The 22,890-nt window shown below is 43.7% G+C and overlaps 3 protein-coding genes across 3 annotated transcripts; all 3 read left to right on the top strand.

Moving 5' to 3' along the window:
- The first annotated feature begins 1,748 nt into the window (after nucleotides 1-1,748).
- Nucleotides 1,749-9,639, top strand: ube2d2 (ubiquitin-conjugating enzyme E2D 2 (UBC4/5 homolog, yeast)). Its single transcript, XM_085419735.1, has 7 exons — nucleotides 1,749-2,015; nucleotides 4,405-4,468; nucleotides 6,930-6,961; nucleotides 7,125-7,202; nucleotides 7,353-7,458; nucleotides 7,818-7,911; nucleotides 9,312-9,639. The coding sequence occupies exons 1-7, from the start codon at nucleotides 1,992-1,994 to the stop codon at nucleotides 9,355-9,357; spliced, it is 444 nt and encodes a 147-aa protein (XP_085275861.1). The 5' UTR covers nucleotides 1,749-1,991; the 3' UTR covers nucleotides 9,358-9,639.
- Nucleotides 9,640-11,333: 1,694 nt separating this feature from the next.
- Nucleotides 11,334-13,628, top strand: LOC146677255 (CDGSH iron-sulfur domain-containing protein 1). Its single transcript, XM_085419743.1, has 3 exons — nucleotides 11,334-11,531; nucleotides 12,211-12,413; nucleotides 12,756-13,628. Exons 1-3 carry the CDS (start codon nucleotides 11,453-11,455, stop codon nucleotides 12,843-12,845), a joined length of 372 nt encoding a protein of 123 aa, XP_085275869.1. The 5' UTR covers nucleotides 11,334-11,452; the 3' UTR covers nucleotides 12,846-13,628.
- A 1,352-nt stretch (nucleotides 13,629-14,980) lies between these two features.
- Nucleotides 14,981-17,684, top strand: cxxc5b (CXXC finger protein 5b). Its single transcript, XM_085419726.1, has 2 exons — nucleotides 14,981-15,166; nucleotides 16,017-17,684. Exon 2 carries the CDS (start codon nucleotides 16,205-16,207, stop codon nucleotides 17,096-17,098), a length of 894 nt encoding a protein of 297 aa, XP_085275852.1. The 5' UTR covers nucleotides 14,981-15,166; nucleotides 16,017-16,204; the 3' UTR covers nucleotides 17,099-17,684.
- The last annotated feature ends 5,206 nt before the right edge of the window (nucleotides 17,685-22,890 follow it).

Raw genomic sequence — 22,890 nt, 5'->3', positions numbered from 1 at the left:
CAGCCCAGACCGTGCCCGTTCAGCCTTACCCTCGCGTGGAGGGAGCCACAATGACGCCAGTTGCACCACTACGTAGGCGGCGTGCACCGCGATCCCTCAGGTGCGCATGTCAGCGAAGGGGTTCCCTAGCGGTAACGCAGTGAAAAAGCGAGCCAACAACACTATTTCCGGTTTGAAAATTGCTTTCAGAATAAAGGTTTTAAAAAAACATTTTCAAAATGTTTTAAGCCAGCGGTCCCCAACCTTTTTTGCGCCACGGACCGGTTTATGCACGACAATATTTTCACGGACCGGCCTTTAAGGTGTCGCGAATAAATACAACAAAATAAAACTAGTACCCATACCGAAAAAAAGAAGATTTATTCATAACACACGTGAAAAGACCAAGGAAAGCCGAGTAAACGATAAAAACGATAACAAAATAACGCTGAAAACCGATAAAAACCCTGAAAACTATACATTTCACACCTGAACCTCAACTCTCGCGGCCCGGTACCAAACGACTCACGGACCGGTACCCGTCCGAGGCCCGGGGGTTGGGGACCGCAGTTTTAAGCCACTGAATATTTGAGTATTACTGATCTCAGAAAAGGAAAGAAGTAAATTATACAATCAACTGTCATTTTTGAATAGTTCAGGCTCTGTCCGGAAATGGACAATAAATCCTGCTAGTCTATAATCCCAAAATATAATGATTGTGTGGGGACAGAAAATACACAGCTGCTCCCAGCTTTTGAAGTCTTGAGCTTGGTAAACCAGCCAGGTTGCTTTTGTTGATGTAAAATAGTTGTACCTGTGTGAAAAGACTTATAATTTGCGGTGTTAACAGATATTGGATTACTGTTTAAATACTCCTGCTCTCAAAGGCGGCCCTCCACAACATTTTATAAAATTGTTTAGGTTTTTTTCTTAATTCAGGATAAAATGAAATCTCCTGTCCTGAGCTTGGGATATTGAATCTCACTGCAGCTGGACAATTCTCTAAGACTGTGTGGCGGCCAGTTTTTCTTTTCTTAATTTTTCTTAGCGAAATAAACTGGAAATAAATACTGTTTAAACTGGGAAAATTCTTCAAAGGTTGAGAAAAGTTCTAATGAATTCTCTTAAACATTTTTTTTTCCACCAATGACTTTTTTAACCTAATAAAATATAGCATTAAAAAACATATTTGTTTTGACTGTTCAACTGCAAGTGTGCTCATTCTTGAATCTATGCCTTGAACAGCTGCGGCAAGCTTTACATGGATGGTGCTGTTGCAGTGGATGTTTTCTGACACATCCAAACAGGGCATGAATTGTTGTTGAGAAAATCAAAGAACACACACACACACACACAAACACACACAGACTTGTCTTCACGTTTTTTTAGAGAGGTTTACGGAAGTGCCAAGTATTCCATGGTCCAACTTTTCAGATGTGTCATCTTTTTACTGTTAATATCACTGCAAATTGTTGTATGGAAGTATAGTAATCATGTTTGCAGCCCAAATAATTCTATGCATGAATAAAGTAAAGGTTTACTTCCATCCTAGGAAAAGGATGCTTCTTTGGGGACATTGCACAGAAAAGCCTGTCAGAATATTAATTTAAAGGCGTTTCCTATGAGACTGTAAACATGTAACAGTGAAAAAGCGGATTTACTTTTGTGTTATATGAGGATGGAGGAGAGCAAGGTAGTTGTGTCACCTTTAGATGGTCGTGGTTTAATTGTGAAAAACGGAATTCGGAAGTGTTGCCGTCTTTGCTGCTAGCAGAACACAGGCCGCAGTGATTTGGTAGCCGCTGCAGTAGGAGGAAGGACCGCGGTTCTACCGCTTCTATCTTTCAGTTTCGCCTCAAAATTTGCTTGGTGGTTCTTTCTGGTAGCAACCAGTTAATTATATGTAGAGTAACGATCTTATATGACAGCTAAATCGTAGTATTACTAACGGACAGTGATATCAATCGCCATTTTAATCGCACGTTTTCCCTGTCAGAAGCGCTAGCACAACAATGGCTCTGAAAAGAATTCACAAGGTAAGGAAGTGAACGGCGAGGCCCAGGATTTCGCAGTTTGGTTATAGATCTAATTCCAAGGTTGTCTAGCGGATGCTTGTCCGGCAGATTAGTTGTACTGATAATAATTTGAAAAACTGATCTATTTATTCAAGTTAGGTTTGAGCTGGCAGCTAACGGTCTGTGAGTCTGAATAGCGAGCGGCGACACTGAGAGCAGCAATGCGCCGCCTTTCAGTGCTGCTACAAATGGGCCAACTCCACCATTGGCTGTGTTAGCTGTTCTTGGTTGTGTCACATAGCTTCACAATCTGTTTCGGTTCATTAAGAATGTATTCGATACCGCGTATAAAAAGATGTTTAGCTTGCCATGGTTGTCACTAGTTAATGGTATTAGTGGTGTGTTAGCTGCTGCTGGCTAACATTATCTCTCCCGGTTGTTGGCTAGTTTGGATGCAGGCTAGCCCACTGCATTTCTATCTTTATAGTAAACTAGCGGCAGTTTTCACGATATGCTATCAGATATGTCTTCATTAGTCGATATAAACGGCAGCCTACGTAGCTAACATTATTCAACACGGCGGCTTTCGTTTACTTAACCCGCTATTTGATTTGACAGATAACTGAAGTTATCCGGCTAGCGGTAACGGCTAGCTCAGGAGTCCAGAGCTTATTTAATTAAAGGACGGACGGCTTCTTTGTCGCTAGCCATTTAAATACCCGATCATTTGCTGTTGTTAGAGGAACAGTAAAAGTTCAAACATAATGATCGCTATATCGGAAGCGAGCATGTACCTCCTCCCCGTTTTTTTTTCGTTAACTGTATATTGTCATCTTAATTCATAACCTGCAGGTTTTCGCAGTAGTCATGTCAAAGCAGCCATGTTATTGTTTGCATTGAACATGCTTATGGCTCAACGGGAGAAGCAGTACATAAGGAAATTCTTGTTAATGTTAGCAGCGAGTCGGTGTTGTAAAAACAGGCCCCACGCGTTGTTCGCCTTTGATGGCATGTTGCTGATAGCAGGCGAGCCCTATAATCGTTATTGTGCCGCTCGTCTGGTTGAGTTAGCTCCGCGTTGTTTGGTCCTGTTGCAATTAATTCCCCACGTAGCATAAAGGCATGTCATAATTTGGCCAGGCAGCTCGCTTCATGTTTCTCTTACATGACATCCTGTGCTGCTGTCGAGCCGGAGAGGTTAGCGTTTACGCTAAGCTAACGTTACCAGCATACCGTTTACTGCGAGCTAACCAGTTTACACGGCTGTGTGGGCTATAGTAAAAGCTTTGTCAAATTATCGTGATCTCGGTTTGGGTGTACGTGTGTTAGCCGCTCTACCTGGAGAAAGGCAGTTACGTAATAGCGGTCAGTGCCATAAGCAAAGGCTCGGGGTGCTATAGTAGTGTTGTTGTGTCACCGGGAAATGCTTTGAGAGTTACTGTAGCAGGGAGCCTTTATGGCTGTGGCACCGGCCTCAGGAGCTGTCTGAAAACAAGACAGAGCTCCTGGTGAGCAGAGGAAGTAGTAAGTAGAACAGCCTCTATAAGATTATTGAAGCTCTTTTTTTTTGTGCCCACCTCAAACACATGCTTAAACAGAGGAAATTCTTGTGTGGTTATTTTTATGTTGCATTTCCTTTTTCTCTCTGTTCTTTAGATTGGGGTTGCGCTGATTGTTTAATTAATAGCCCGATATTGGTGTTTGTAAAACAACCTGGCTAAACCTGATATTTCTGCTTGCTCCTTCTTTGTTATTTGTTTTTTTTATCATCTCTTCTTTCAGTTTATTCGGAGGATTGTTGAAGGGAACTTTAAAAATGTGTATATTAGAAGGATATATTCTTAACGATTAAGTTGAATTTCTGAGACAAGTCAAAATACACTGATAATCGTGTTTTAGAAATGAGGACATTTTCTCTGTTAATGTATAGACTGCTTGGACCTCACACAGAGAAGAAGAAGAAAACAGCAAAGTGCTCTGTTCTATACATTGTAGCTAAAAGGTTGAGATGCAGTTTGGCAGGTTCACCTTAAACCTTCCACACTTTCCTAACACCCTTTGATGAACTCAGGGAGTTGACTTCAATCTTTAACATTTTAAATTTATTTTCAAAATGGAAAATATTAAAATCAATTACTTTATATTATTCTTATTTTTTTCTTCATTTGGCTCTACTTAATTACAAAGAAATAAATGTCATTCACCTCTTAAACACACTGTCTGGACTCTTATCTGGCACAATACTGATGTGACACAAAAGATAAACAGGACACTTTCATCAGTGAATGCTATCCTGTATGCAGATGCTGGTGTTTTTAGCCCTCTTATCTGTTCTTAGTTTTTATGGTCTATTTAATGCTTCGCTGTATGGCCGGACCCAAACAACTCACATCTCTTTGGTTTGTCTCAGGAGTTGAACGACTTGGCACGGGACCCACCAGCCCAGTGTTCTGCAGGACCAGTAGGAGATGACAGTAAGTCAACATTTAAACCCACAGTGTCACGTTAGCTGTGTGTAAGCAGGATTCAGAACCCTTTCCCGCTTTTTATTTGAACTTATTCATAATCTTATGTGACCAAATCATTTTTCAATCATCAAATTATACTCGCATATGACATAGGAATCAATGACAGATCCATGAAGACCAACATCTATAAAATAGATTAAATTAGTGTTCGTTTCTGCTTGAAGGTTATTCTTAGAGCTCACATCCAGGAAATACCTGCAGCTCCTATTGTGAAGATTTCTGGGTAATTATAAAAGCATAACCCACTGTATTGCTTCATGTAGGTTTTACTTTTACTTTCACAGCAAGGGTATTTTTTCTTTTGTAATGTTGGGAGTAAATCAGAGTTCAGATTTCTTTTTTTAATCTCATAGACTGAACCAATAATGAAATGCAGAAGGCATTAACTGAACTGAACTTAGCCCTGCAGTATGTTTGTCAATGTTTCCTTGTAACCAGTACTTTAAATGTTGTATGTAAAACTCCCAAGGTGCTTCTATTATTGCAGGTTAATTAAACAAAATTTGGTCCTAATGCTAAAATTTGTGTGCAGAGTTAAAAAAAAAAAAAAGTTCAGAATATTGAAAAACTTTGATGATATGGGGATTTCTTTTGTACTGAAGGAAAATGTTTAGTGAGCAGTTTAACACTTTCTCTTTGATGCGTTTCTGGTTTGATCAATAAGTCACTCAGTCCTAAACCACAGTGTCCACAATCTTGTGACCTGAGGTTTAAGTGTCAGTAAATCCAGACACTTAAATGCCTGCATAATTTTGGAATTTTCACTTTGGCTCGATCTCATCAACTTGGTCTTGACCCTGCTGTAACGTCAAAATCCAAACTGTAGTTTTTAATGACCAGCGTCCAGTTTAGTTAGTTGCTTTTAAGAAATATTTTGATACATTAAGATCTTGTATTGTGGTAGATCTGACGCTGTCCCGTGCTATATACACAAACAGATACATTCAGTTAATCGCTCTGATGATGTGCCTTGATATTTAAGTCCATTTAACGATTGCTCTTATTCTGTCTTGGTAATACAGCAGTGTTTTTACATATAGCTGTAATCCTTTATAATCATGTCTTTTATGAATGATAGTGTGGGAGTAATAATAATTGCCCTAGATGGGTATGTTTAGAACAAGTAGCATGAATAAACACAGACAGATTGTATTTAGGATGTTTAAAAAAAAATAGACAGAGTGACTATATTAAGTGTATGCACGCTGATTTAAATATGAACTCATGGACTTGCAAATTACGTGCTGCCCCAGTCATTGCACAGAGGTTGACGCAAACTTAGCCAGGAGTAGTAATGCGGCGGCTGCCTGCCCGACACATCCTGAGTGCAACACCTGGGTTCAACAAGAGACCGACACCCACGCTGTTGTCTCATGTTTGAGGTTTGTGACGTCTGCATACATAACCAGAATCGTCACAGGGTGTACAGTGCAGCTGCTCTAATATGTTGTATTGTTTTTAGGAAACAATCTACATGCTTTGTTTCTTTAGTCTGTTTTCATGTCTTCAGACTGATTTTTGCATATTGATATCTGTTCCTAAATTATTTATTGAAACTATTCTTTAAAACAACAAAACTTATGTGCAAGATTCCTTGAAGATTATTAAATGAAATATGAATATGTTGTGTTGAAACTCAAGACTAACCCATGAATGTGTTAATATCCTTTGTGTGTGCGCGTGTGAGGGGGGATGTTGCATTTAGGTTCCAGTCAAAACAAAAACATTTGATTTTTATCTTAGGACCGCACGCGCAGGACACGTCCATATGTGTCTGCATGCTGTCAAGATCACAACAACCGTCTGAGGAGTTTTTCCTTTGTTTTAAAGTCTGACATTTTAATGACACAATCATAGTGTGGATCCCGTAAGCACTGCATCCTGGGATTTTGGTGTGCAGTCTGTGTTTGTGCACGATAGCGTCTAACTTTTGTACTTGTGCGGGGAAAAAATCAGTAGCAGAACTTTTTATTTGTTTGCTGTACACATCGCTTCCTGCCATCAACATCAAAAAAACCAAGACGGTGTCTCTTGTGAAATGCAGTTATTGTGGCTTTCTTCACAAATGTGACATTTCTCCTCAGACAGGATGCTTGAATTGGACAGGTTTAAAAGATCACAGTCAGATTACAGTGGTTTGTTTTGGTGGTTATCCAAGCTCTTTAAAAAAAATCACTTCTTGTTTATTAATTTCCTCTGAAGCAGCAGGTTAGTGTTATTCATGTGCTGCAAGTGTATATGTATTTCTAATTAAGAAAAGACTGTCCTCAGCTGCACTTTATTTAAAGCCTGTTACTCAACTGTATAAATAAACAGGCACGCTTCATGTGGCATTATTTATTCTAACACTTCCCAGACACACATCATGTCCTCAGTTTCATAACAAATTTCTCCTTTTTTGTTTCAGTGTTTCACTGGCAAGCCACAATAATGGGACCCGTAAGTACTCACACAGTCACAGCTTTAACCGTTGCTTTAGGTTTATGGGAAATTCACGTACATGCGCACGACTCTGAATTGTTCTCACTATAAGTTTTCTACCTGCCTGTTTCCTTTTATACCATAATTGTAATGAAGCCCATTGGGCTTCTCTCTCCTTCAGAATGACAGTCCTTACCAGAGCGGGGTTTTCTTCTTGACCATACACTTCCCCACAGACTACCCCTTCAAACCGCCAAAGGTGAGCACCAGAGCATGCAAAGAAGTAGCTTTTCATAAACAGAGGGTGCCTAAGTTCCTCTTGCCCGTTAAAGCGTGCCACAGCTTTACGTCGTTCAGCTTTCTGCCGTCTCCCCCTCTTTCTTGGCTCCCCCCATTCATCTGTTTTCAGGTTGCATTTACCACAAGAATCTACCACCCAAATATCAACAGCAACGGCAGCATCTGTCTTGACATCCTGCGATCACAGTGGTCTCCGGCTCTCACCATCTCCAAAGGTAAGGAGATGTTTCTGGCTGCAGAGTAAAAGAGAAACGCCCCGTTTTCTTCTTTTTTTTTCTCTCGTGAAAGCGCTACCTCCAAATGCATTCCTGTGGCAGAGGTCCTTGATTTAAACTGGCGCAGCACTATCTCAGTGAATGTCAGAGATGGTCCTTGAGCTAATACAGTGGTTTACACAAATAGCGTCCCTCATGCACTGTGAGTGTTTTTGTAGACCAATTATGTTTATGATCAGAAGTGGAATAGATGGGACATGCTAGCATGTGGGGGTCATCCAAAGGAAAATGTATCCAAACTCTGAAAATGTCAGTTTTTATGTGTGAGAACTCTTAACCTTTTGTGTGGTCTGTTCCAGTTCTCCTGTCCATCTGCTCTCTGCTGTGCGACCCAAACCCGGACGACCCATTAGTACCCGAGATCGCCCGCATCTACAAGACTGACAGGGAAAAGTGAGTTGTTTGCATGAATAGTTTGCTTTCATGTGCCTTTTCAGATTGTTGCTAGTAACACTGTTGCTAACAGTGTGTGACATAACAGAAAAAATTGAAACTGTCACCACGAGTCTTTAAAATAGCCGCACAGTTAACAGTGAGGTTCAGATGTGTCACTCACTCCCCACATTTGGTTTCGAAACACCCAGACAGCAACAGCAAACCTAACTCGGGGCTTCATAATGGGCGAATATCCTCTGTGGCCATGTCCAACTTTTATATACAGGCTATGGTCAAGAAGGCTGTTTAATGTTAGAGCGTGTGAAACTTGAGCTTTTTGATTAGTCATGCGTGAGGGTGAATGAATGCAAACATTGGGGCACAGACATGCCACCTTTCTGGAGTTGTCACCCCGTTGAGACGATCAGAATTTGCTACCTGTGAAATTAACGATTGATCGATAAGGCCGGAGAGCCAGAATTGGCTCAACAAAGACTCCCAATTTGGCCCACTGGCTCTGGAAAGTATGAAATATTGCATATATTTTGGATTTTAACTATTTTCATAACTTGGAACTTTTATAAAGACCCAAAGAGCTCCCCATGGTCATTTGTGCTACATCAAAGTAATTAAGTAGTAGATAAATGACTAAATGGCAGAAAAGGTCCTTTTTTTTATATATATATATAAATATCTACTATAAAAAATAATAAAATCTTACAATGGGTCCACAGTAAATAAAAATAAAAAATTACATTTTATGTGAATGAACAAATTAAGTCACAACTCTTTCAGTAACTTTACACATTTATTTCTTACTCTTTCAGGCCAGAGTCGTGCTGACAGGTGTGTTTTATATACAGCACGTTTCTCTTATCGTGTAGAAAAACAGATACGTTCCATTGAAAATTCCTTTGTCTTATATTAAAGTATCTGAGGGATTTCATATGAAGCTAAACATCTTTATCGTGACAGAAAGGAGAATGGCACTCGTCTGAGCCTACGATGTAAAATGAGGACGATGTGTCTGCTCTGTGCCATTCGCTCATGAAATTTCTGCCCTCCTCTTTGGCTTCTCCCCAGCTTGATGCACTCTGACAAAAACCTAATTGCTGTGCAGGTTTAGTGACAGGCAGTGGATGGCCAATTAAATTGTTGAAAGTGCAAGCAAGTTTTGAACAGTCACGGTGACGTCGCAACAGAAACGTGATGCGGCCACACTCGTTGCGATTCAGACTTCGGGGAGCATCTGCTCTAATTCGGGCTCCCCGTTTCAGACACGTTGATGGGACCAGTCAGAGTAAAGGCAGTGGTGCAGATTGACTACAAGTGTTCAACATGTTGATCCTTCACTAAGTTAAAACTGACCACTCTCCTCTCTTTCTCTTTTTTTTTTTTTTTTTCTTTCTTGTTCACAGGTACAACAAAATAGCTCGGGAATGGACACAAAAGTATGCAATGTAGTGTTGGGGGTGGAAACATGGCCAACCACCTCTACGACGTAAAGGCTAGGGGAGCTTCAGACGTAAAGAGAAAACAAACAAAAAAACCATACAAACAAATGAAAAGTTTAAACAAGATCTTGTTGGTTTCCATTGGAGTGCTTTCTTTGAGCCACGCCTCCCCTTCACCAGAGTACCTGTAAAACTCCCTCTGCCCCACCTTCTCTCTCTCTCCCTCTATTTGCTCTATCTTTACCCCTTCCCTCCCTCCGCCCCTCAGCTCACCCACCCCTCCTCTAGTGTACATATTGTCAACTTGCAATGGTAAAGCCCATCTCCCCTTTTTCACCACCTACCAACTCCTCCTCCATCTCCTGACTTCTGTATTCCATTTGTCACCAAGCAGGTTGGGCTGTCACCGATCCTCCACCCTCCCCTGTTTATTCCCTGCACGCCCGCATTCTCACCCACCATCACTAAAAGCATTCCTTTAAGCACCAGTCAAGCTTTGAGGGGACCTTTTTCTTCCCCCATTATCTTCCAGTTTAATTTTATTTTTGAGGGGGAGGGGACAGTAAGATGGAGGGATTTTTACACTCTGCACCCTTTCTTGTTTTTGTTGTCCTAATGATTTCCATCTGTAGGGGTGACATTTCAAGGAAGTAGTCAAAGGGCACTCTGTGTTTTATACAAGGCTATGTAACATGGAAAAAAATTACACGCAGCCTATTTTTGGTCTTCTGTTGGATTCTATGAAAGGACTTGAATTTATCCCCACACCTCCTGTTCCTCATTCCTCCCTCCCCCAATCTTCCCTCACCCAAGTTGACCCCTTTGTACACACACACACACACACATGCACACACAACTGTAACCCCCATGTCACCCTCACCACCATCGTTTCTTTATTCACAAAAAGTGGAGGTTCTGGACCAGGTATTTAAGCAATTCATTTTTTTTCTTAGTTTAACCTGTGTTTTTATTTCCCACCCCATAATTCTTTAGTTTGCTTTTATCTTTCTTTTTTTGTTTGTTTTTTTTTGCTATTGTTAAATTAGAGGCTAACATCTTAAATGGCTATGGGACTGGCTTGGGCTCTGGGTGCGAGGAGAACCCACTCTTCTTGCACAAAACCTCTGTATATTGAATTACCTGAGAGGCTCGTTGAGCTTTGTGTGTTGATTAAACTGTGTAATAAAAACCCTCGACTCCTGTGTTGACTCATACTCAGCCTCTTTTTGAAGAAGGCATACAGAGGCAGGTTGGCAACATCTGAATGCAGTTAAGAGGAAGTTCTGCAGAAATCTAACAGGATAAATAAGATGAGCAATTACCTCATTCTTTTATGGTTACCTCTATTCCACAGAATTCTGTGAATACTGGGGAGCATAACAAAAATACAAGACTTGAAAGCTTTTGAAATTACATAATTCTTGGGCGCTTGTAGAGTCCAGTCAAGCCTTTAGAAAAGGTCATTTGTCGCCCTCTGGTGGTATGTAAAGTAGTTAAAAGTTGGGAGACCTTCCAGCTCTGTCACAGCTAAATTAAAAGCTTTGACTGGTAAAACTTTATAATTTATATATTTAAGCATTGTAAATCTATAAATGGGGTTTATTTTGAGTCAAAGGTGTTATGTTCAAACCCCCCCCCTCCTTTTTTCTTTTTTTTTTTTAAGCCAGTGACCTGTAAAGGAAATGGGACTCACCAAAGCTCGCAGTGGTCAAGATAATTATCCGCCGTTAGGAAAATTTGCCAGGCAGTGGAATTTTATTTATCTTTTGGCTATGGACCCGATAGTGAAGAGTTTTAACAAATACACTTAAAATAAAACGTAATATTTATTTATTTTATTTCTGGAACGTATTACTCATCACGGCAATTCCAACTTCAAAGAGCGCTAAAGCGAAGCCGGAAATGGTATGGGGGTTACGCTCTTACCCTTGTCGAGCTTCGTTCTTCCTCGGTTTTGATTGGTTGGTGGGCAGTGACGCAGCAGGTTCGGTGCGCTGTCAGAGTGGATAGTTTTGATAAGCTCTGTGGTTGACCTTGCTGCTGAGCGCTGATCACATACAGTACACCGTCCAAGGAGGGGAAAAAAAAAAAAAAAAACTCCCAACATGTCAGCCACCCATTTACCTGCAATGCCAATGCCTCCGATACCCGACTTACCCAGCTCGGGTTTCAGGTTAACTAAAGGTAAAGTATTAAAGCTGGCTAATAGCATGCTAGCCTTGTATGAGTGTTTTGTTAGCCGTTAGCGGGTCTGCGACAGTGTTGTAGAAAAAACTGTAGGATACTGTGTGGTTGTATTGAGGCTACCGCGTTTAATAGTAACGTAAAGACTCAAATATTTTTATATAGACTTTGTAGTTGCATTGTAAACTTTTCCCCTTCTTCTGGCATGGCGCCGTTAGCTGGCTAACCGGTCACCGAACCCAGTTGGACACGGGTTAATTTTTCCAACTTTAGACTTCACTCAGTGTGGGCCACAGCTAAACGCTATCTCCGTATGCCCGGCTTCCCGCCGCTCTAGCCAAGCAGAAGTTCACAGAAGTTGCTGATCAGGTCTGACAGCAGGGCCCACATTCCTGTTCTGAAACATGTGATTCTCAGTACTCGGCAGATAATCCTCCATGGCTTGGAAAAATTTCGCCACTCCTGGCCTTGGAAAACACCGCCACATACCTGCTTGTTGGTTTTCTAAGAATAGGCCCAAACTACTCTAGCATAAACCCTTTCAGAACCGAGAAACTGTTAATGCCACTAGGTCTGACAGGCTGAAATGATGACTAAAATGATGTTGCCTCAAATGACAGTTATGATCACTTGTTTAAGACATTACATAAAAGTCCTTATCATATTTGTCTTTTTTCAGAGCATTTTTTGGTTGCCGTGCCGGTGGCGGTGGTTGCAGCTGTCGGAGGCTTTCTCGTCAGCCAGTACCTGAACAGGCGGAGCTGCAAAAAGGGCCAAGTGAACACCTGCATCAACAAAGACAGCCCTAAAGTGGTCCACAGCTTTGACATGGAGGACATCGCCACCAAGGCCGTGTACTGCCGCTGCTGGAAGTCAAAGAAGGTTGGTCCCCAGGCAGCGATAAATGTCCTTTAGCTTAAACTTCAAGTAACAGTCATTGAGCTTTCTAAGCTTGCAGGTAATCTTATCAGAGGTCCAAAACTGCTTAGCTTTCTGCAGTCACAGGTCACGGTTTGACACATATTGTGCTGATCACATCCCAGTTGGTAATGGGATGTGACCATCTTTAACATCCCTGACCTGCGCTGAAAGTTACCCTCTGACAGCCCTCCATGCTTAGTCGGTTTCAAACTGCTGTTAGCATGAACTCATATGTGGCTAACAGACTCTCTTCATATGACTGATAAGAGTGAATTCTGTTGTCGTTTCTCCTCTTCCCTGCAGTTCCCTTACTGCGATGGTTCCCACACTAAACATAACGAGGAAACCGGGGACAACGTTGGACCGCTCATCATCAAAAAGAAGGACGCGTAATCTGAGCCACCGGAGAACTCGGCCCTCCCTGACTCCTCGCACGCCCGGCCCGATCATCTGTCATTCTCATTGCCGTGTCACACTGATTGATGATTACAGTATGACGCTGATATGTTCAGTCCAAACTCTGAGCATTGTCCTTTGCCCGTAACAGAAAAACATAGTTTTAATATCAAACTGGCCACACTGCTCTGACACTGCTTAGTGTGACTTTGAAATCAAAGGTCATTTGAGGACAGATAAGTTAGATATGGTGGCACTATGACTGCAGCTCGCAGTATGACCTACTTAATGTGCCGTTTGTTTAAAGTTCTCACTGGGCCTGATAAAGGTGAAATATTTCCCCGTGCGGGCATTGTGCCTTCATGTTTGGTGTCCTTTCAGCCGCCTCCTCTGGCTGTGGGGCAGGTGGCTGAAAGACGAGACCTTCAGTCAGTCCAGCGTCTCGGTGAACTGAAGCGTAGGCCTTAAATTTAAATCTAAACCAGAATCCAAACGCTCACACAACCCTACATGAATGTTAACACACATTGTTTTGTTTGTTTTGCTGCTTTAGTCAGAGGAGGTAGAAGTTTAGTTTGTTGTTAATGAACTGTTGAAACTGTCTTCTTGTAACCAGTTCCTGTGGCTTTCTGGGAAAACTTGTGTTGAATCTGTGTTCAGCAGCTCGTGCCCATTAAGAATATATTCTGCCGTTTCAGCAGGTTGATTTTTCTACTGGCTGCGGGGTGTCTGGTTTGATTCATTGTTCTGTACATTGTGAATAAAACTTGAGTGACCCAATTTGAAAGCTTCATTTATTCATTTCGTTCGCCTTTTTCCACCACAGGATCGGAACGCGTGTCACAGCGCTGTGCTGATGGATTAACGCAGGACGGGGGTAATGAGTAAACAGCTCTGTGTGCGTGTGTGTGACTGCGGTGGGATCGGGGCTGTGATTTGTGTGGGAGAGACGGAAGTGAGGGGGGCTCCCGTGCTGCAGTGTCCACCGACACCAGTGGCCATTTTAAGACGGAGCAGTATTTGCGGTGACCGCTAGAAGACGCTGTGTTTACACGGATCGCCCAGGCCAGACAGACAGCAGTGTACGCGAACACGGTGGGCCCCTGCTCCCATAGTGACACGTGCGCGCGCTCGCACACACACATAGACACGCACGCACGAGGTATCTGGCTGCGTGCCAGATGCAACGGAGGACTCTCAGAAGAGGTGGAGTGGACTCCGCCGTCCCCGCGTGAGGAGTCACCTTTAACAGACAGCGAGCTCACGTGCTTCAAAGCAGACGGACATTAGCATAAAGGCTATTTATGTTAAACAGGCTAATTTAGCTCACAGGGCTCTTCCTGTTTTCCGAGTGACCTGTAAAAATATCATTTTATTTTGTAGCTGTTTGTTTTGATACTTATTTACATCCACCGTGTGTGACACCACAACCCAGTGTGCTTTTATGTATGAAAGGTCACGGCGCTGGCTTCCGGTGTGGATAAGACACCAGTTCAGACGGTAAAAAAATAAACAGTAAATCTGTATTTAAATCCATTTTAAGGGGAAGAGTTGTTTTGGTTGGATTTTTTTGTCTTGTTTTTTTTAAATAAGAGCATTTTTTTTTATGTTAAAATAAGTAGGCGAAGCCTGGACTGCACAAACAGTAAACGCTTAAGAGTTTTCAGCTACTTTACTGAACATTTAATATAGCAAAGTTTGATTGAATACATTTAAAGATTTATAAAAGGACAAACAGGAATAATTAATAAACTGGGCTTTTGACTAGTTTCCACAGGCCTGAATAAGGCATAATTATATATATATATATATATATATATATATATATATATATATATATATATATATATATATATATATATATATATATATATATATATATATGTGTGTGTGTGTGTGTGTGTGTGTGTGTAAGAGCCTAACAAGACTTTCTAGTAGAGAAAACATAACGAGCGTAAATTATAAGTGTGCCCGGTGTTTACATAATTTTTTTTACATGTGTCTCAGTTGTGCTGTTGACTGCGTGTGACCGGTGGCCTTGATTCGCCTTAGTATTCCCGCTGCCAGCTAACGGTGTGTGCTGATCTGCTTCTGTGGACGTTTCACGGGGTCGCTCTGACCAGAGCCTCGACTGCAGAGTCCACTTCGCATTTTGAGCGACGCCCCCAAATTCCGTGCAGAGTGTTTGCAGACCCTCCGGGACGGAGAGGTGGAGGAGGAATCGGCTGCTCCGCCGTCCATATACGCTACAATCACCACGCCATTAGTTCATGACTTCATCATATCTTTGACAGGAGAGCTCGGGTCGTGTTTGTAAGGTAAGCGGGGAGCTTTTCTCGACACTTCCTGTTGATTTTCGCCGTGTTGTATTGTCGCCTTTTTTCTTGCGCGCAGCGCCGTGTCGCAGCGACCACTCGGACTGTGGTCAGCTCGCCGTGGCGTCGGTCGAGCACCGTCTTCTTAGGTAACCTTAATAACGGCCAAATGATCGATCTGGTTTCCCGATCGATCCGCCAAAGGGGGCGATTGGCCGGTCTTGTAATAACACCCATCTCCCGTGTTTAATCAGCGGAGTAGTTTTTCTACAAATGTGGACACGGAACATAGCCTGGTCTTTTTTTATCCACAGCAACCGCATCGTTGCGCACCTCGCTCCTCGTCGTCGATAGCAGACAATAGACAGCCTGTTTTTTCCCCCCGGCGTCCCTTATTTAGTCTTTCTCTGCTGAGCTTAAGCTTTGGCTGGCACACATAACAGCAGTCGTCAAAATGTATTTGAAAAGCGCGCTCCACATTTGACCTGCGCATATGCGCATATCTTTGCATATTGTTGTCGCTCTGTTATTGATTGCATTGATATACCGTGAAATTCTTAAAGGGATACTGCCTCCTGTATGCGGAAATCATAGGCAAGCATGCAGTGTGTGTCAGATACATGGCTGCCTTCATCTCTGTCCGGGGAGTTTGATTTCTGAGCCTGTGCACATGCATGTTATATTTTTGTCTTTAAGCACCGAATCTCTGCACTCTGCTTCTCTGGCTGTGTTTGGTGGCTCTGACTGAGAACATATCTCCCAGCCCTTCTTTCCTCGTAACTCTCTTTCTGTGTTTGTCACTCCAACATTTCTATTCTTAACCTTCCTCTCTTCATCCCCTATTCATTTCTAGCTCTCCAGGACTCCGAGGCTGCTGCAGAGAATGGGAATAGGGACACAGGCCAAGGCTTGCCATTTTGGCTGAAGTAACAGCAGGACAGTTGTCAGCCTCGCATCGGCTTCAATCCCCTTCTCCCTCACCTCTCCTCCCACACGCGCACGCATACTCACACAAGGACAGACAACTCCCCGTAGCCAGCTATGTCCACCGCGGTAGACATCGCTGGCCCTTCCTCCCCGGATCAGGCCCACAGCAGTGCTAAAATCCCCAATGAGCCACTGAGACCAAGCCTTAAGCGCTCTAACCACCCTTACAGCCTCTCCCATTACATCTCCACCCCTTCCCCGGCCGTGGATGTCAAAAGCCTGATGGAGCCCTCCTCATCTCAGCAACGGGCCACCCAGCCCGGCCACGCTAAGCCTCGCCGGGCCCCCTCCTGGCCCGACATGTGGGAGTCGCCCAGCGGGCTCCACCTGGCCCACGCTGCGGAGCTGCTGATGCGCGCTGGGCTTCTGGCTCTCACCCCTGCCACCACAGAGCAAGCCAGTTTGGGCGCACAGAGCAGCCAGCCAGCTAAGAGGGAGGCTGCAGAGGCAAAGAGCGGAAAGGGAGACGGCGAGGGAGGTGGGTCCGGGCCTGAGGAGGAGGAAGAGGACTCCTCTGCATGCAGCACTGACTTCCAGCCCTTCCTGGGTGCCTGGTTCCCCTTCAGCCCCGCTCTTTTCCCCCTGGCAGGCTTCCAGATGGGGGGAGGTCACTGGAGAAGCACGGCCATGGGAGCTGAGGGCATAGAGGGGCTGGTGGCCGAAGGATACTCTCCCAGCTCCCTGGGCGGGAGCAGCGGAGGCAGGAGGAAGAGGAAGAGGTGCGGGGAGTGCGTACCGTGCCGGCGTCAGACGAACTGCGAACAGTGCAGCAGCTGCCGCAATCGCAAGAGGGGACACCAGATCTGTAAATACAGGAAGTGTGAGGAGCTGAAGAGGAAGCCCGGGGGGCCGGGGTTTGAGAGCAGAGTGTCTGGGTTTGATCTGAGGGGGTCTGATTTTACTTTGGGTCTGGCACAGGAGAGAAGCAATGGAGCCTTGGACGGATAGTAACGCTTGCGGTGGCAGGATTTGTCAGAGGTTCCCGGTTGGATGATTGTTGAGGAGCTGCAGTTTTAACAAAACAAAAATTACAAAACCACACACACACACCAACACACACTCACCCACAGGACACCCTGTTAACATGCTCGGACTGTGACTGCCAGAGACGTTCAAAGATGTTGTGTTTCGTGCGGAGCTGCAGCTCCCGTTTAAGAATGTCCACACACGTTCCCATCCATTTTGACAATCAGAGAATTGGAGAGGCGAGAAAGAAGGATACCAATGTTTGTCAATATTCAGATGATGACAAAAATTCTGTAAATAGACTGTAAATATCTGGAAAACATTATGTCTTCTTCTTCCTTTTTCTTTTTTTTCTTTTTTTTTACGTTGCTTTCCAGTTTGGATGTACTGTGCTTCAAAGGTAAAGAGGAGCCAAATGTTTTGTTTCTAACGAGGGGAGTTTCTGTTGTTCTGACGTCACTGCATCAGTAAGAAGTGAATGAGTTTGGCCTCGGCTAAATTATTTCATGTGCAACTTGTACTGTATAGCGCTGTTTGCCCTTTTGAAATAAAAGAAATTTGCCATGTGCACTCGTCTACAAGCTCTATGCTACGTCTTTATGTGTGTGTGTGTGTGTGTGTGTGTGTGTGTGTGTGTGTGTGTGTGTGTGTGTGTGTGTGTGTGTGTGTGTGTGTGTGCGTGCACTCATTTGTAATTGGGCGTATGTGTCCGTTTGCAACCTTGTTTCTGCTTGCGCACACATGTGCTCCTGTATGTGTGTGCGAGGTTGTGTGTGGATTATGAGTCACCTAATGGTGTGGCTGAGAGCCTTATCACAACCCCACAGACACACAAACACACCTACACGCTGCCTTGGCAAGTCCAGTGCGTGCACTTGAGCACACCTAACCTGACACACACAATCATCACAAACATTCGGGCTCTTCCTCGCACACAATTTCCTTTTTTTTTTTAAATTTTCCACGTATGTATATATAAATCTCTCACACACGCATACACAGATGAGAGGGGGGGGGGGGGGGCAGATTTCAAGCCGAATACACAGCCAGCTGGGCTGAGGCTACAGGGTGGGTTTTTGCTTGTTGCCGTAACGATGGCTGATGTGATAAGACCTTCTTCCTCGGCGCCACACTCCAGGGGACCGCAGGGAAGACGTAACCATGGCAACGGCCGGCCCGAGGTGTCACGCTATAATTGGGCCACGGCTGCACTTCCTGTGAGCCTTCAGTCAGGGGGGATCGCAGAGGGACTGTGTGTGTGCTTGTATGTGAGTGTGCATCTGTGGGGGTGGGGGCAGGAGGGGGATGTGCACGTCCGTGCGTGTGTGTGTGTGTGTGTGTGTGTGTGTGTGTGTGTGTGTGTGTGTGCGTGCGTGTGTGTGTGTTTGTCAGGCAGGGAGAGAGAGAGAGAGACAGAGAGAGAGGGAAAGCACTGCACGCCAGCCAACGCAGGACACTGCCAACTCATGGAGAAAAGCAGCGAGCTCCAACATCATGCAATTACAACGCTCCCACTGAATGAGAAACACGCAGTCTTTTAGTTTTGAGTCCACAGTCTAGTGTTTCTTCATCTCCCAGACAAAGGGAGAATTTCAAATTCTTGGATCTGCAGCTTTTTCTTTTCTCACCCCCCCTCTCTTCAGTGCCTTTCTAGTGATTTGGAGCTTAATCCCCCCACCCCGCTCCTCCTCCTGGTCTCGTCACACATGCACACACACACACACACACACACACCGGAAATCTGTGTCACCCGCTGCCCAGCAGGTCCAGTGACTCCCTGAACGCCTGCAGTCTGGCTCCACTGGCCTGCAAGATGGCAGGAGCAAAAAAAGGAGGGGGGGGGGGGGGGGGGGGCATTGAACGGAGGACAGAGGAGAGGCGGAGGAGGGCTGTGAGAGAGAGAGAGAGAGTTGGGGGAGGTGGAGGAAGAGGAGGAGAAGGAGGAGGGAGTGGAAAGCGGATACAGGGAGAGGGTGAAGGGGAGAGGAGGAGGTGTGTGTGGGGTGGGGGGGCATGGTGAAGGGCAGAGAGAGAGAGAGAGAGGGAAGGGGGAGGAAGAGGAGGGGTAAGAGGGAGAGATGAAAAGCAGGCCACAGGGGGAGAGAAAAGAGAAAGCGAGGGATATGCAGGGAGGAGGATGAGGGAGATGGACAGCAGGGGATGAAGATAACGTGGGGCCAAACAAAGAGAGTGGGAGAGATGAGTGTGAGATCCAGCAAGCGCGGTGATGGAGGCCGATTGAAATGCAGCGAGACAGAGATGCGGGGAGGTTAATGATGGATGCATTGTCCAGATAGACGGTGTGTGCCGTCACAGACCCCTGTGGAGCCTACATATGTTAGCACCAGCAGCCCTGCCCACTCTGGAGGAAAAACTCCTCACACACACACACTGCAGTGGAGCAACCTGCCAGCCCGAGGCAACCTGCGCTGGAGCTGGGCGGACCCTCGCTCATGAGCAAGTCCTCTGAAATTTTGGCCACTGCGTTTGCTCTGAGACACTGTGTCTCATTGTGAAGATCTTTTTTTTCCCTTCGACCATTGGCCGTTTCCCCAGTGTTAGGAAATGTGTAACAGCTTTGCAGAAAACATCATCTTTCTGAGATCACTCGTCATTATGCCTCTGTTATCCATTTGCATTCCCCTTTTGTACACATGGAAAACATGCATCTCCCAAACAGCAACACAATGGCTTCTTACATCCTCAAAAAGCCCTGTCTCATCTTCCCCCCAGGTTATATTTTGGTGACACCGAGGTCAAAGGGCTTTCTTGACCTTTGACCCTTAAAGCTGTTAAAGGTGGATTCAGAGTACGCCAGGTTCTAAAAACAGCCACAGGATGGTCTTGTTTCTACCGGTGAAAAACAAGCAGAGAAATCACTAAATGATACATGTGACTTCAAAAATATCTGAAATGGATTCTTATCCAGTCAAATCTAAATACAGCCATAAAATCCAGAACAAATAAAAATAACTTTCAAATCCTTCTCACATTTCTACGGTACGGAGCCCCGCAGCGGACACGGGAGAAAAAAAAATTAAGACGGACTTTTGCGAGATCTCGCAAAAGTTTTGTGAGATCTTGCAAAAGTTTTAGCCGCATTCTTCGGACGCTGGCTTGAAGCCGACCGGGAGGTCGAGGCACGATGTGCCGGGAAAGTGGTGTTCCTCCCGGCTGTAGTAGGTCTCGACCTCCCGTTAGCTTCGAGCTAATGGGAGGTCAAAGGCCGAAGAATGCGGCTAAAACTTTTGCAAGATCTCGCAAAAGTTTTGCAAGATCCGAGTTTGTTTTGCGAGATCTCGCAAAAGTTTTGCAAGATCTCGAGTTTGTTTTGCGAGATCTCGCAAAAGTCCGTCTTAATTTTTTTTTCTCCCATGTCACCTGCGGGGCTCCGTACATTTCTATGCTCAGACGTAACGTGTGCACAAAATTCTGTTAATGTTTAGCTTGTTGCTGATTTCTAGGAAGCTAGGCAAAGCCCAGGGATAAAGTCTCCCTGTCTGCAGAGATATTTCATCATGACGTGGACCACCCCACGATGTGGAATTGATTATTACCAAAGATTACTGGGCTGGAACTCCCTTTGCACCTTTAAATTTGCACAACTCTGACAGCTACCAATCTCGACCACAGCTGCAATGTCAGTTATACGTTTTTGTCACAAGCCCTGCGAATTTTAGTTAATTATTGATAAATAAGTTATTACAAACAACACTTGGCCAACTAATTGACTGTATATAGAAGATGGAAGTCATTTTCCGATCTGAAAAGTAAAGTCAGCATGAACACCGCAGTCTTTCTCATTTCCAGCAGGGGGTGCTGCCTTTAATTATAAACACATGTCTGGTTGTAACTCTTCCTGATAGTTTTATGGTTTCAGTGGCTAGTTTTAAGTTGTTCCTGAAACAACACATTGCTCGTTTTATAAGTTATGGTCCCCATTAGAGTCAAAAAGGATGATAAAGTTTGGTTTACAGTGTGACTGACAAGTTGCTAGTCTATAAGTTTGTTGTGTTCTTCCATTTGCACCCAAGTGAAATTGTTTAAATAGCTTACTTTTATTAGTTTTGAATACTTTATACTCTATTTTACTATTGACGCATATGGAACATAACAACTATTTCAATCCATTCTTTAAAAAAAAATAACAATGATAAAGTTTATATTTTTACCCTATCAATGCTACAACTCTGGGCCAAACATGGAGGATTGTTTGTTGTTTTAATGTGTTTAAACGGGTTTAACATGTTTATTTTATATAGCGAAGTCCCTAAAAATAATCATTGGTCACCATCAGCCTCTCAGGCTTTTTTTTAGTAGTATTCCAGTGCAGTATGTCTTTAAGCTCAGTTTTTAAAAACATTATGAAACAACTCTAATCCATAGATTTACAGTTTGCAAGCACCGAACATCTAAACACTTCAGAAAAGAATCACTCTCAAGCCGAGTAATATGCCAGTAGGGGCATAAAGCCTGGGGTCAGGAATTTTTCATAGCGAGTCACCCAAACCCCGGAGCAGGATATTAATGACTAACCTTGTGTTGTGGATGAATCATCTCAAATGTTCTCTTGCCTGAAGTTTGGTTAGTTTTCGGTGTTATCTTCTTGCCATATGATTGCATTTGTCTCTGGCCATTGGGGACTCTCACATTAACTTCTATTCTGGGTAAAAAAGTTAACCCTCATCCTAGTGAAGATGGAGTGTCTAATGTGTTTATATTATGCTGACCATCACCACACCAATATATAGCAGTTAGCCCAGTTAGCCCAGCTTCACTAACTCTACAAACATAGCTGGGCTTTAGTTTTCCGTCTTTTTGTGCAAAGCAATAGCAGAAAAGTACATCTTAGTCCTTCGGTCCCGATCCTTCAGTTATATCACCTTCAAATGAAAACTAGCGAGCTAACGTCCTGCTTTCCTCTAGCTTTGTTAAACATCTTTCACGGAGGCCTGGATGTTAAACTTTAACATCTGAGAGAAACAGTCATGATGATCATTTTATTGGTGATTTATTTGGACCGTTTCTCAGTGTTTGATTGATTTTAACCGAGGAAGAGTTCTGACGCAGAAACGGATGATAACATTAGACTTAGGAAGCGGATACTGTCTTGCTAGCACCCAGTGAAACTTCACAGCATGAAGGTGCTGTGGCTACCTCCAAATGTAATCAGGTATTTTTTAAAATGGGGATTTTTCCAAGGTCGTTTTGAAAAATATCTCTGTCCAGATCAAAATGCTAAAAACAAACTCAAGTGCTGTCAAGAACAGCCAAAGCAGGTGGCAATGTAACCTCGCGAAGACATGCTGATCAATGAAAAGCACAGAAACAATAACAGAGCAGTCTAGTGTCAAAAAAGGAAATCAAACCACATACCTTCGGTTTTAAAATTTACGTTTTCCTTGTCCATATGTAAACGCAGTAATGAAGTTTAATGCATTTACATGTTTTAAAATATTCACCCTGCCAGGAGTCTTTCAGAAACTCAGTTTTCAGTGATCCAAACGCTGCTTACATGTGTACGAAAGACCCAAGTAAATCGTTATTTACGTAAATAATCGTGTACATGCGGACGTAGCCTTTAAAACTAAACAAAAAAACTCAGGGGACTCAGAGGATCACATGAGTATAACCTATCCAACGGTTGTTTTAGTCTGGATCAAAGTGTTGGACCCATAGAAAGTATAACGAAGAGATGTAGTGACCGTGCTGTCACCCTCTGGGTTCTGAAGAACTGTTTTAAAGCCTTGAGACCAAATGTTTCTGCCGTTGCC

The sequence above is a fragment of the Rhamphochromis longiceps genome, linkage group LG2 (genome assembly GCF_057381845.1).
Source record: "Rhamphochromis longiceps isolate RC_006_pf linkage group LG2, R_longiceps_female_GT1.1, whole genome shotgun sequence".
Lineage (NCBI taxonomy): Eukaryota > Metazoa > Chordata > Actinopteri > Cichliformes > Cichlidae > Rhamphochromis > Rhamphochromis longiceps.
The sequence above is the reverse complement of the archived record's forward strand: the minus strand, read 5'-3'. Positions and strand labels throughout refer to the sequence as shown.